We start from the raw sequence: 13,391 nt of genomic DNA on the forward strand, positions 1-13,391 counted from the left end.
ATACAGATATAATACAGATGTAATAGAGATGGGAGGGTTATAAAGATTGGCAGGTACAGTGAGTCCATGTACAGTGATCCATTGCATCCAGAAGACATTTTTAAGCAAGGGGTTTATTAAAGCAGATAGAAAAAAGATGTACTTTATAGGTTTAGGGAAATCCAGTGATTGTTTTGAGCTTGCCTTTCTCCTCTGTGTCACTTGATACTTCTGGTTTGCAAAACTAATCACCAACATGAGGCAGGCCACCTACCCTGTCAACGAGGTGAATGACATGATTCTTTCCACAGTTATGACTGTAGCGCGGATGTTGTCCTGGGGCGTGATGGTGGGATTGGGACATATCATGGCCGTCGGGCGCAGTGAAGATGCCTGTTTCCCTCCGGTTCTCACACCTGCCTGTTCTATGCAGGAAACCCTCACCATTCCCAATGAGTTTAATCAGTGTCTATCGGAGATTATTTCGATGTTGCAGGAAGCAGACAGGCTCCTCAGGAGGGGATGCCACTCCCAGGTGGCAGCCAGCTTTCGGTGAATTCCCACCAGAGGCCTACTTTCCAGCGTGGGGTCCAGGTTTTCCATCCACGCGGGTGGAGGTGGGATTCTCCCTGCGGATCTGTGTTCTGGGGCTGCGCTTCTGCTCTCCAGCAATCATAAAGTTAGCATTCCTGGAAATGACCCAGGCGGCTTCCCAAGAGGGCAGGAGGTTCTAGCTCCCGAGCCTTGCTACTGCGGAAACCAGGGGGACGTCCCCCTTTTCCGATTCTTGACGTCAAGATCCGACAGCCGAGGAGCCTCGTACTGGCGGTGGAGAGCAGAGGGAGGGTGACCAGGAGGGGAAGCCATTGCAGCAACAGCTTGGAGGAGGGAGCTAAAACGCCTCTCGCCAGCAAAACCGAACCGGGAGCCAGAGTAGCGAGAAAGACCTGCCGGCTCAGGGAACTGCTGGGTTGCTGCAAAGAGGGGCGGGAAGAAGGTGGGGGCGCTGCATGCAGCGCGCTGGCTCCAGCGGTGCCCGCGGGGAATGTGACATCAGCAGCGCCGGGCGCTTGCGGCTGGAGGAGGCAGCTCGCCTCGCCTGTGCTGTGCACACCTCGCCCGGGGGAGGACGCAGACCCGGGCAGGCGGCCGGGATGTCGGCGAAAGAGAGGCCAAAGGGCAAAGTGATCAAGGACAGCGTCACCCTCTTGCCCTGCTTTTATTTCGTCGAGGTGAGTTGGCCCAGCGCCTCGGCATAATGCAGATCCCCTCCGCTGCTCCCGAGCAAATTCGGGTTCTGGACAGTGTTGAAGGTAGGCGCGGAAGCCCAACCTGGGTGCGCGCCGCTGCCCCCAAATGCCCAAAGCTGCCTCTTTTTCATGGGAGCTCCCCGGAGTGTGTCTGTGACTACTGCCAGCCCTGGGTGATACCACTAGAGGTGTCACTGCTGGGTGGCCTTCAGGGAAGGGATACCTGTGTGAGTGAATGTGGGTTTAGTTCCCCGGCCCTCCTGCTGTGCCTGTGTGCACCATGTCCCTCAGTGCCCCGGAAGGGCCATGATGCCCACATTTCGCGATTTGTGTATTCAGTCTGAGTACGTTTCCAGAACTCTGTGAGTTTTTACTGAGAATTCAAGTACACTCAGCTACGCCTAGGTATATTAGGGCTGGAGGTGTTTACACTGTACTGGGATTATTGATTGTTTTTATTAACCCTTCTATCTCCCACCACCCGAAAACAAACCTGCCCCCATTGTAATTAATATGGTGCTCACATCTCCTTCTAAAATTGGGTCTGCATCTCTAGGAGTCTATCATCAATCTACTGGTCTTTTTTCATAGTTAAAGAAAATTATCTGTATGTGTGTAATCACAGACGTACATTCATCAATACATATTTTAAAATCATGACATCATCTGATTTTTACATGATTTGTTTCTGTGGATTTATTCTGAACTAAGCAGTATTACAGATGAGCAATTAACATGCAGATGTAGTCATAATGAACCTCTAACTTACCAACATGCAGTATTTGTGGGAGGAACCATTTATGGGAGGGTTATAAAGATTGACAGGTACAGTGATTCCATGTACAGTGATCCATTGCATCCGGAAGACATTTTTAAGCAAGGGGTTTATTAGATCAGAGGTAGAAAAAAAGATGTATTCTATGGGTTTAGGGAAATTGAGTGGTTTTAGATATAAAACCATGTTTTATGTATTGCAGCCTGAGTTGCAAAGAGAATTATGACTGTTGTTGAATTATAAACATCCTTCCTTAGCCATCTTTTCAGCCAAATATGGAGGTTCAGCACTTTCGAGTACAAATAGTAGATTCTGTACTTGATGACTGGGAGGCATATCTGTGTTGAGATACAGTCACTGCCTTGAAACTTGGAGAAAGGGACATTGGCAGACTACTCTTATAGGTAACAGTGTATTTAGAAGTTTCCTTCTGGAGCCATAAATTCTAATAATTATTTCAATTTTAAGAAAGATGTATGTGACTTGCCTAAGTCTCAGAGAAATAATGAATACTCCTTCATCCCTCACCCAAAAAAGAAGGAAAACCATGTCCTGCTTATTGAAAAGCACTGACTCATTCATTGACCTTCCTCTTTTCACAAGGGATTTCTGAGACCATAGTTTAGGTTATTTTTGTTGAAAGATAGTAAAGTGCTTTTCTCTATCTGGGCAGCAGAAGATTCCTTGATGAAAAGACAGAAAGTAGAAAGATGGGATACCTGTCTTCGTGTTCAATCCATCAGGCCACTTGTTGCATTGCTAATCCATGTGGGCTTGGACTAAAGCACTTTTACCCGTGCCTAGATCTATTATATTTGTCTAGATTTCTAATAAAAATCAGATTCTTCTAGAAAGAGATTTCTTCTGACACCTGGAGCTAACTACATGTGGATTGCAGCTGTATAGTTTTACGAAAAATACTTTGGTGAAAGATGATGCAAACCAGAGATTTAAAAATATAACGCAAAATGCATTTGGATTATGTTTCTAGGCACAAATATCTCATAAAGGTACATCTTTCCCATGATTGGAAATAGCCCAAACTCATTGCTTTCACTTTGACCCACCCAGAAACCCTTTATAAAGTCCTTAGTGGGGCAAACTATTCAGTCATCAGAGAAGTCATGAAGTATTTTTTCTTTGTTTTTCTATGCAAAAATGCATCATGACTTTTCCAGCGGCCCAATATATAACAATTACTTGAAGACTATTCATGGCGTTGAATAGCATTGACAACACTATGTTTGGGGGTGGTTAACCGACTTCAAAAGCAGAGCCACAAAACTGCATTGCAGATGATCTCACCAAAGTTAAATAAACAATAAATGAACCACTAAATATTCTCCAGAAAATGGGAGATGGCATTGACACTCCCGTCATTTAAGAGTTTGAATAGATGCACTTGCAAGCTCCTTTGAAATGACTCATTCTAAAGCTGGTGGGAATAAGCTCTACATATCCTTTGCATAATGAGTAAGTGTAACTTGAATTAACATGTCAGTAAAATGCTCTAGAGTAATCCCACTTTGCTTTACAGTATAGTTTTCCAAGATCTTAGTGTTTAAGACAGAAAAAGTGAAACATGAATCTTCCTCCATCACATATCAACCCAAAGCACATTCCATGTCTTCTCTGCTACTTAGGACCATGATTTACGTAATGAAAAGGACTAAAGGCTAAAAGGACCAGCTCTGTGGGAGAAAACAAAGTCTCTGGGTCTCAAGTCAGTGACACTTTGACTTTCTTCAAAGAATACAGGCAGTTTTAAATCACTATCCATGATAGGTACAAGATATGAAGAAATTTTAACTCGGAAAATGAAGGAGAAACTTGCACTCAGACCAGAGGGGCTGAAATCAAGTTAGACTGAATGATGGCATGAAAATGACACCTAAAGCGTAAGAAAAGCTGGGTCTTGCAGGCAGATTGATTCGGTTCAAGCACTCCCTATGCAACACAGTACTTGGAGAATTCTGGTGAACTTGCTTCTCTGTTCCTCAGTTTCTGCATACAAAAACATAAGTTACATAATACAAATACATATGTATCACATATGAGGGCACTTCAGAAAGCTCAGATAAATGGAATTAGCATATTTGTTATAATAAATATAGTATAATTGCAAGTATAATTAAAGATTTATTTTAGTACAAAAACATTTGAAATCCATGTATAGATTTTACATAACATACTTTGTGAACTTTCTGAAGATTCATGGTATAGTAAAAATTGTTATACTTACCTCCTAGAATATAGAATATAAGGTGGAAGCATCAGGTCTTGATATGGTAGGCACTCAAGATTGATTAGCTCTTTCTTCTCTTCTAACTGCTCTTGACTTGAAATGGACTGGTTTACATCAAGGCTGGACTGAAGGGATAAAGTCCTGACAAAGTTCAGATGAGGAGTCCCCATTACTTGGAAGAAATCTTCTTCTCCCCAGTTTCAAGAAGTGGCCTAAGTTCAAAAGGTTTCCTGAAATAGACGTGTGTGAATAGAAATGAATAGAGAGAGTAGAGGGTGTTTTAGTATCATTTATGAAGCGCCTAACATGTACTAACGATAAAGCTAAGTGATCTAAATGCTCCATCTTGTTCAGTCTTCATAGATTCTCTTTAAGAAAGGGGCCATCATTATCTGTGTTTTGAAGAGAAACAAAAACACATAGAAGGTAAGCCAACCTTTTTGGCACTGTAGATCAGTTTCATAGAAGACAGCTTTTCCACAGACTGGGGAGGATCATTTCGGTATGATTTGAACACAGTACATTCATTGTGTATTTTATTTATATTACTATAATATTGTAATATATAATGAGATAATTATATAACTCACCATAATGCAGAATAGTGGGAGCCCTAAGCTGATTTTCCTATGAGCAGATGGTCCCATCTGGGGGCTCCTATGTGAATTCTGATGCTGCCCCTGATTTACAGGACCCCAGCTCTTGCAGTAATGCAAGCAAAGGGGAGTGGCTATGCATACAGATGGAGATTCACTTACTCAGCTACTGTTCCCCTCCCACTGTGTGGACCCAGTTCCTAAAGGTCATAGACAGGTCTGTGGCCCAGGGGTTGGAGATCCTTAAGTAAGGCAACTTAAGTTTACAAGCAAAGTTAGAAACAGAGTCAAGTATTAACTCAGAGCTTGTGCTCTTCACTGCTGCCATAATGGCCTCTCTCGATTGTTGAAAGAATATTCACATATTTCCTATAGGTTCTAACTGGTAAAACCAGGAAGATGTAGGAAAGTAAGGCCACACTGACAAAAGTGATAGCTTTCTCTGGCAGTAGATCAAACTTCCTCATCCCAGTTCCTCATCTAAGAGTCCCTAAGCACAAAGGGTTTTGTAGGGGAAAGTGAGTATTCTCCACATCAACTCACTAGTTCATGCCAGGATTCTTCAACAAGTGCCCATAGCCAGGTAGGGATGCTGGCAGCCCATCTGCATGTCAGGGTATCTCCACTTACATCCCTGTGAGCACGAAGACAGGATGTTCAGCCACTAAAATCAAGTAATTGTTTCCCAGTTTACCACCAAAGTTGATGTTAAGATAATGTTAAGTCAATGGATAAAATAATTTTTTCTTATATCTTCAGTTTGCACTGCTGGTAAAGGGAGTTTGTGGTTGACAATAAAAAGACATAGTGATTTGAAAAACATAATTTCCGGTAATGCACCTCATTTTGTACACAAGTTTAGTAATACAGCTTTGCACTGTTTGACCATGGAAAACAAAGATCAAGTAGGGAGAACTCTCCAATGCGTATATCCAAGGCCTTAGTAGACTGAACAGAAAAGCAGGTAAAAAGGAATATTCCACTGAAGGCATCATTTTTCTTGCCTTCAAAATTCCAAAGCACTCTCCAAGTGATGGCTGTATTGCTTACATAGGCAACCACTGCCAAGAGCATACCTAGGATTAGTAAAAGGTCTCTCAAGTTTAATAGCTCAATATTATACATGACAAGCCTAGTTGTCTGGAAACCTAATGCATTTCCTTTATGCAAACTATTAGGATGGTCCCACCTATTCTCCGGCTCACAACTTTGTTCTTATTAGTTGTCCTGTTGAAAGATCAACCCAATATGTAATGTAAACAAGTGATAAATTGTTATTTAAGCCAAAAAAATATATAAATTCTTGATGTGAAATAAATGTGAAAGGCATTATTCTCACTTAAATCTGTTTTACTTAAGAAAATTCTTTTAAATTACCACAAGGATGTGTTCTTGCCAGAGAAAGACAGAGAAACAAATAGAAAAAGAGAGGGAGAGGCGCAACACATCCCCCAAAGGGGCACAGTCCCATCACAATTCATTCTCCTCTACCTCTCCTTCCTATCAGTATTTTGGGCACACGTGCAACCAGCATGTTTTTCAAGCTGCCAGAGCCAAGATTTGAACCACAGTTGGCCAGCTAAGATCCTGCTGCCCTAACAAACAGGTCATGGGCTGGTGCTAAACTTTGTGTTTTATGATATCCATTTCTGTTACTAATCTGGCATTATATTATGGAAGTAGAAGGATTACATTGGACTTACCTGTGAGAATTTTCTTACAAGTCTACGCTCACAATTAGGAGTTTGAAGTATGTTTTATTTATTTATATTTTTTTTGGAGAGGTTTTTGCTATAGGGCACGTGCGCTCGACAGACAGAGAGAGACATAGAGACAGAAAGTGAGAAATCACCCCCCAGGGGGGATGGTCACGCCACAATCCCTCCTCCTCCATTCTCCTCTCGGGATCTTGGGCACGCACGCACACGCGCCCGGCGTGAGTTTTAAGCCACCGGGCCTGGGACACGAACCGCGGTCAACTACGTGGGAGTCCAGCGACGTAGCCATTACGCTAACTGCTTGTTCCCGAAGTATGTTGTTTTCCATACAAGAGAATGCATACACCCTACCACACCTCTGTCACAGGCAGGTTTAAACGCAAATTTTAAACACAGATGGAAAGAGTATATCATACCTCTCTCCACTCAGCATAAAACTATAGTACAGTATCTGAAGCATCACAGATTCAGAATATTTCAAACTGAAAAGGATTTTGATTATACAAAAATTTTCATTAATCCACGTGCTGTGTTTAGCAAGAGATACATTACAGGAATTGGTTAACACAGCTTTATTACCATAGGGTCAGTGACTGGACACTGTGTTCCGGAGTGGAACCCATTGCTACTCAAAATCCTTTGAGCAAACACTTTGGTTAATTCAATTGGTACACCATGTCCTGACATTGTGGTGTCTTGACAGAACCTCAATATGATTTTTGTTTTCTTCCCATTGGAAAGCATCCACAGATTCTTAATTATAGCAGGCATTAATTCACAAGGTCTCTGTTATATCTCTTGCTCTTTGTGAAAATTATGTAACTCATCTGATCTTCTTGCTGAGAAATATAACTAGCTTACTTCCTTTTACATAATAAAGTTTAGCATCAGTAGGAAATACAAAATCACAACATTTCTGCAATGCATATACTAAAATAGCAGCTGCAGATTTTTTTTTTCCCTTTTCTAGATTGTATAGAAGGATGGTCTGCTCAAAGAAGAACTCCGAACCTTGCCAAATGAGATGAGCTGGCAAGTCATTCCTCCTCTTTTAGAGTCACAATGCACAAAGTCTGATGCAAAAGAAAAATAAATAGAGAAAATAATAGATTCCTAAGGCTTAGAGATCGAGTTAAATGAGGACATTTCCACAAATACCACATACTGAACATATAACCTGCTATTAGGGAAGTATATTCTATTCGTAGGCACCATCACTATCTTACTGTGGCTCCATAGCTGCCAACCTCAAAGGGCTTTTAATCATCATCATTGTCAAAGTAACAAGGATAAGACTATTCTGTTTCAAGTCTCCTTCATGTGACAGACCCTGTAGATGCCTTATCTGTCGAACTACCTTTAAAGAAAGTATTATTGTCCCCATTTCTTAAATTAGCGAATTGTAGTTCAGAGCTCTATCTTTACCAGAAACCCAGTGATTAAGTGAGAGAGTGAAGATTTGAGTGCTTTTCCAAATAACTCTAGCATTATGATTACACCATGCTGCCTCACATAGGCTTCTATTGACAGTGTTAAGCTTAGTGAATGGAGAGCCATGAGTTGGCCAGCTCCATAGTATTTGAAGGCACATACTTGAAGATACCTGGTTGGGGCTCCACTGTAATTGTAGAATAGAGTTACTCTACCTTCAGCTACTGAACTTGGCTTTGTTAGTGCTATTTCCTATTCAGTGGTAACTAATTTAATTCTGACCTGAATCTTTTGAAACACAATGACTGTCCACCTTAAAAAAAAAAATCTTCCTTTGGGCACACACCAATGAAGCCCGTTAATCTCCTATAAAAATGAATAAGGAGGTAAATGTGAAGGGAGAGGAAAGGCATGGGACTAAAATAAAGTTTAGGACAGTAGAATCTATAGGTTTATGACAATAATAGTGCATGGAGGAAGAAATCCCAACAAGATACTAGGAAAAAAGAGAGCCTAGTCCCAGCAGATTAGAAGAAAACATATGAGAAAATTAGAGATAGGAGTGAAGCGTATGTGAATATAAAGGAGGTCCAGTCTTTGAGTAAACCATGCAGACCCCTCCAGGCATTTAGGTTGGCTAGGCTGTTTTGTTAAAGTAAAAAAACATGTGAGGCACAATTTTTGCTGTCTGTGTTGGAATGAAATACAATTATTACTCACAACAAATAGATTTCAAAAAATGAGGAATTATTATAGAATTAAAAGGTATTGGGACCAGGAAATGGCATGATGGTTATATCCCTGGACTCCCATGTAGTCAGCCGCAGTTTGAGTCCCAGACTCAGCAGTTTAAAACACACTGGGCACTTGTGCATGCATGCCCAGAATCCCAAGGGGAGAATGAAGGAGAAAGGATTGAGGCATGGCTCTCCCTCTGGGGCATGATTTCTCACTCTCTGTCTCTCTTTCTCTACATTGAGTGCAAGTACCCTATAGCAAAAGAAAAAAACTCTCTCTCTAAAAAAACACAGCCATATTACAGAGTTACAGGAATTATCATACAACTTAAAGGCCTTATTATAGAGTCTATTAAAATTATGTAATTCAAAACACCTGATCTTTTTCTTCTGTCACAATCACATATTAGAAAGTTGTGGTTTGGAAAGTTAACTGAGGTACCTGAAGACACCCTGTGGTTAATATCAGACCAGGAATAGGACATAGGTCTCTTGACTGCTGTTCCAGTGCTCTTTCCTAATTATTACTATTTCTGGAATTCCTTTTAGTAGAAAATTTCCCTCTGGATTATAACATTTAAAATACAGGTCATTCTAATTCTACGTGTGAATAAATTGTGCTAGTTGTCTGTGCTTTCCATCACATTGCATAACATTGCATTGCACTAAACAATATGTTTAAACAAGTGTGAATGGCTCTTCTACTTTTCCAAATTGTAGGTTCTTTGCAGAACATAGTTTCCACTAAAGATCAGAATATGGATGATATTTTTTCTTTCCCACTACCATAATTTCACAATTATTTCGTCATGAGATCTCTGATTGACAGTAATGGAAAGAGGAAACAATGGAAAACATCAGAATATAATTTATTATCAGTTACAAAATAACTTTGGGCCCAGCCATGGTAGAGCAGGCACTAGGAGCCCTAGTGTCTGATGCTGGAGACCATGTGGGAAGGTTCTGGATTCACATTCCAGGTCTACCTGCACATGCCAAGTATGCCTATGATCTGCAGGACTTGGGGGAGGATCATGGCATAAATAATCTGTCAAGGTGCCTGTCTCATCTTCTCTCTAACTTGAAGAAATTAAATAAACAGAAAATCCTTAAGATTTTCATTTACACTTTAAAGTAATTTTTAATGTAAAAGTCATGAGTTTTCTATGTGTTTTCCTATGCAAAAGTACGTCATGGCTTTTCCAACAACCCAGTATTTCATTTGATTTTTTAAATACACCTGCGTAATTGATATTAACTCAAATTCATAAATTCAGTAACTGAGACTCAGGAAAGTACAAGAACTTGCCCCAAACCCAAATAATGTTATTCTCCCATTTTGCCTGTAAGGAAAAAAATAAAAGTATATATTTAAACTATGGCATATCAAACAAATAAATCATGAGCATTGCAGCTTTTTGTGATTTACTCTAGAGTGAGTTCGCTGAGGAGTGTACGTCCAGATAACTGTGGAATGGAATTATTTCCTTGTGGTCAAGGGAATTTGGGGATGTGGATGCCAAACGCAGGAATGCTAATTTTTTCATAATTAATGTTGAGGTGTTTTTCTTGTCAGTAATTAGACTCCAAACCAATTGCTACTCAGGTCCATTATTGTTTGGTTATTTTTAAATCATGAAACAATGTCAGTTAGCACAGGGAAGGGTAATTGCTTTCTTACTTACAGCAACAAGATGGCTTCTGCATGTTCTGAAAGTGCCGTGAAACCACTGAGGCATATATAAAGTGAAGGGAAAGCACAGGTAATATAAAGCAATGGATTTTGAGGAACAGGTAAAGAAGAGAGCAGTACATTTACCAGAACAATGTCATTTGGTGGTAGGAACAATGTAAATAAATGTGAATATATTGTCTAAAATTTAATCCTCTCACCAAAAGCCTGTGCAGTGGGATGGTTTAGGAGTAAAACTGCTATTTAATAAAGTCCTAGGCATGCTTCAGAAACTGAGTCCTCTTGGATAGCGTCCAAAAGACACCAATTTTATATTACATGTTCTTTAAAAAAAGGGACTAAAGTGAAATTCTAGGGTATAATCTGTTTGTTGCTTCCATAACTATTCATGGAATAAATATTTATTTCTTGCTTGTTATATGTCTTTTGGTTAAATGAATAGAAACAATGTGGAACCATTACTGGCATACTTCCTAGCCTATCGTAGAATTTCAATAAATTTTCACTGAATGGATGAAGTAAAACAGAATTAATAATATGAACATAAATTTGTCTTAACTGTCTTTTTCAACTGGTGGAGACATTTTTATTTGTAAAATAAGTGGTGATGAATGCTTCATCTCAGGTACATTGCTCTGCCTCCTGGATTATTGAACAACTGAGGATGAAATCAATCTCCAAAGTCTATATGAGTCTTTATTTCCTAATTATACTTATGTGCATTTTATGATCCAGGACATATATATGGATCGTTTGAGATTTGAATCTTCAAAGAAAAGCATTGTTAACTCAAAGAACTTGCAGTTTTAATTTTTATAGAAAATTATTTTAGTTGCATAAGGCACACAAACAAACTTTTGTGTTTTTAGTAGAACAAACTTAGATAAATATTTGCTACTCTTACAAAATATTTTTTTCTTGATCTACTTAGCTTTGTATACTTGGACAAGTAACTCATTTCCTTAAACTTCAGTTACCTCACCAGAAATGATGAAAATATTGTGGTCAGGTTAGTTTTTTTTGACCCTTTCAGTGTATACAGATTACATAATATGGCTAGCAATATTACAGTATCTAGTAAATGAATTTCTCTTTCCCATTAACTGACACCCCACCAACTTGTTCTACGTAAACTTCTCTGTGACTTCAGGTCTTTCTGAGTTCCTTGGAAAGAGATTTGCTTCCCTATTTTTTTTTTTTGGTCACACATTTAGCTATGTTTTATATGATGTGCATATAATGATAGAACAATCCATTGCAATATATAAATATGCTAATAAAATTCCAACTGGAAAATATCCTCATTTTTTATTGGTAGAGGCACATGCACACACACACACACACACACACATTCACAAAACAAAGACCACCTTTGCCTTCACCTAGCCAAAGGAATTCACACCCACTGAGCACCTGCTGTATCCTAGTGTATACTTGACTGCAGGACCTTATAGGCCATAGGCCTATACTCTGTGAGACCCCATCATTCTCATCTTTTCAGAGCTCTGTGGTACCATAAACAACCTTGACAGTAGCAGGCTCTGTCCAGTGTAACTTGCGTATCTTCCCATGTCTCTATCTGGCCTTCTATGAAATTCAAAAAAATGAAGAGTGAGTCAAAGGATAATCAAATTTGGGGGAATAAGTGACCTTTTTAAGGTGATTGATGTAAGATTCATGACATCTTTTCTTTAAGGCAGTTGGATATACCTTAAGGAATTTACAGAAGTTTATTACCCCTTGGTTGATGATCAGGAAATAATCGTATTGTGGCAACTGAGATTTGAGTGATTAAAAGATGGAGAAGATCCAGTTGTAAAGAATTTGATATGGAAGTCTTCTTCATGATGAAAATGCTTATAAAAAGTTGGGCAGCAATCTCTTGTAAACTATATCCTATAGAGAGATGAATTTTTGGAAACTCTGCTACTCTAAGACCTCTTTTGATTTCTAGCTTTTAGTAGAACTTTACAGGTATAAAGAAAAATTATTTGATGATAGATTATTTAATATTGAAGTCTCAAATTTTGATTATTTCATTGAAAATATTAGCGCTAGTGACTTTATATATGGTCAGATCAAGATGTAATTAAGGAAGATTTTCTCTCATTATCTACTTTTAACTCCAGCCTCTAAATCTATGCAAGTTGCAGGAAGAAGAGAGGAGGCTCTCCATAAATTTGTGATGCATGGTGTTGGTACAGAAATCTAGTGGAAATAGGGAGATAGACCCTGGACTGAACCCTGGCTTTGACTTTAGACTCAGTCTTCTCTGGCTACCTCTGAAGCTAGTTGTCGGCTACAGTTTGAATGTGTACCCACCAAATTCATTTGATGAAATTTGGTTGTGACAGGATTAAGAAGGTGAAAGTTTAATCCAACTACGGGAGGGGATTAGGCATAAGGTCATCCGAGTGGACATCCCATGATAGAATCCTGATGGGTTTCTAAGGACAGGGAGTTAGACAGAGACACTGGATCACAGAGCCACACTTACTGTGTCCTACCGTGTGATGCTCTCTGCTATCACAGCACTCTGCAGAGAGCTCCTGGTAGCAAGAAGGCCCTCATCACATTTGGCTCCTGGACCTTGGGCATTCAAACCACAAGCTGAGTAAAAGTCTGTACTTACAAATCACCCCGTTTTAGTTACCTCAGTTCTTAGCAGCACAACAAATAAAACATGGTCCTTTTGATCCTACTCAGTCCAGGTTCTATCACCTTATTCCAATTAATTAAGTTGATGGATTCCTTGACCAACACCAACACAACAATTAATGCATCACAAATTTACTGAGAGCCTACACTCTGCTCCCAGCTATTTGCATACTAAAATTGAAAAAAAAAATAATGATAGAAATTCTTCCTTAACTATTTCCTGGAACAACCACCCTAAAAGTCACTAGAACCGGTATTGTCAATAGAATAACCACATAGTTTGATACTTAAATATTAAAGAATCTATCA

At 39.5% G+C, this 13,391-nt stretch overlaps 1 protein-coding gene across 1 annotated transcript in view; it reads left to right on the forward strand.

Moving 5' to 3' along the window:
* The first annotated feature begins 794 nt into the window (after positions 1–794).
* The window catches only part of PLPPR4 (phospholipid phosphatase related 4), a 45,361-nt gene continuing 32,764 nt past the window's right edge, over positions 795–13,391 (forward strand). Inside the window, exon 1 of the mRNA XM_006169018.3 lies at positions 795–1,211. Coding sequence (XP_006169080.1) covers positions 990–1,211 — 222 coding nt within the window. The 5' untranslated portion in view covers positions 795–989. The remainder of the gene's footprint in view (positions 1,212–13,391) is intronic.

This window comes from Tupaia chinensis, unplaced genomic scaffold (assembly GCF_000334495.1).
Source record: "Tupaia chinensis unplaced genomic scaffold, TupChi_1.0 Scaffold146687_1, whole genome shotgun sequence".
In the NCBI taxonomy this organism is placed as follows: Eukaryota; Metazoa; Chordata; class Mammalia; order Scandentia; family Tupaiidae; genus Tupaia; species Tupaia belangeri.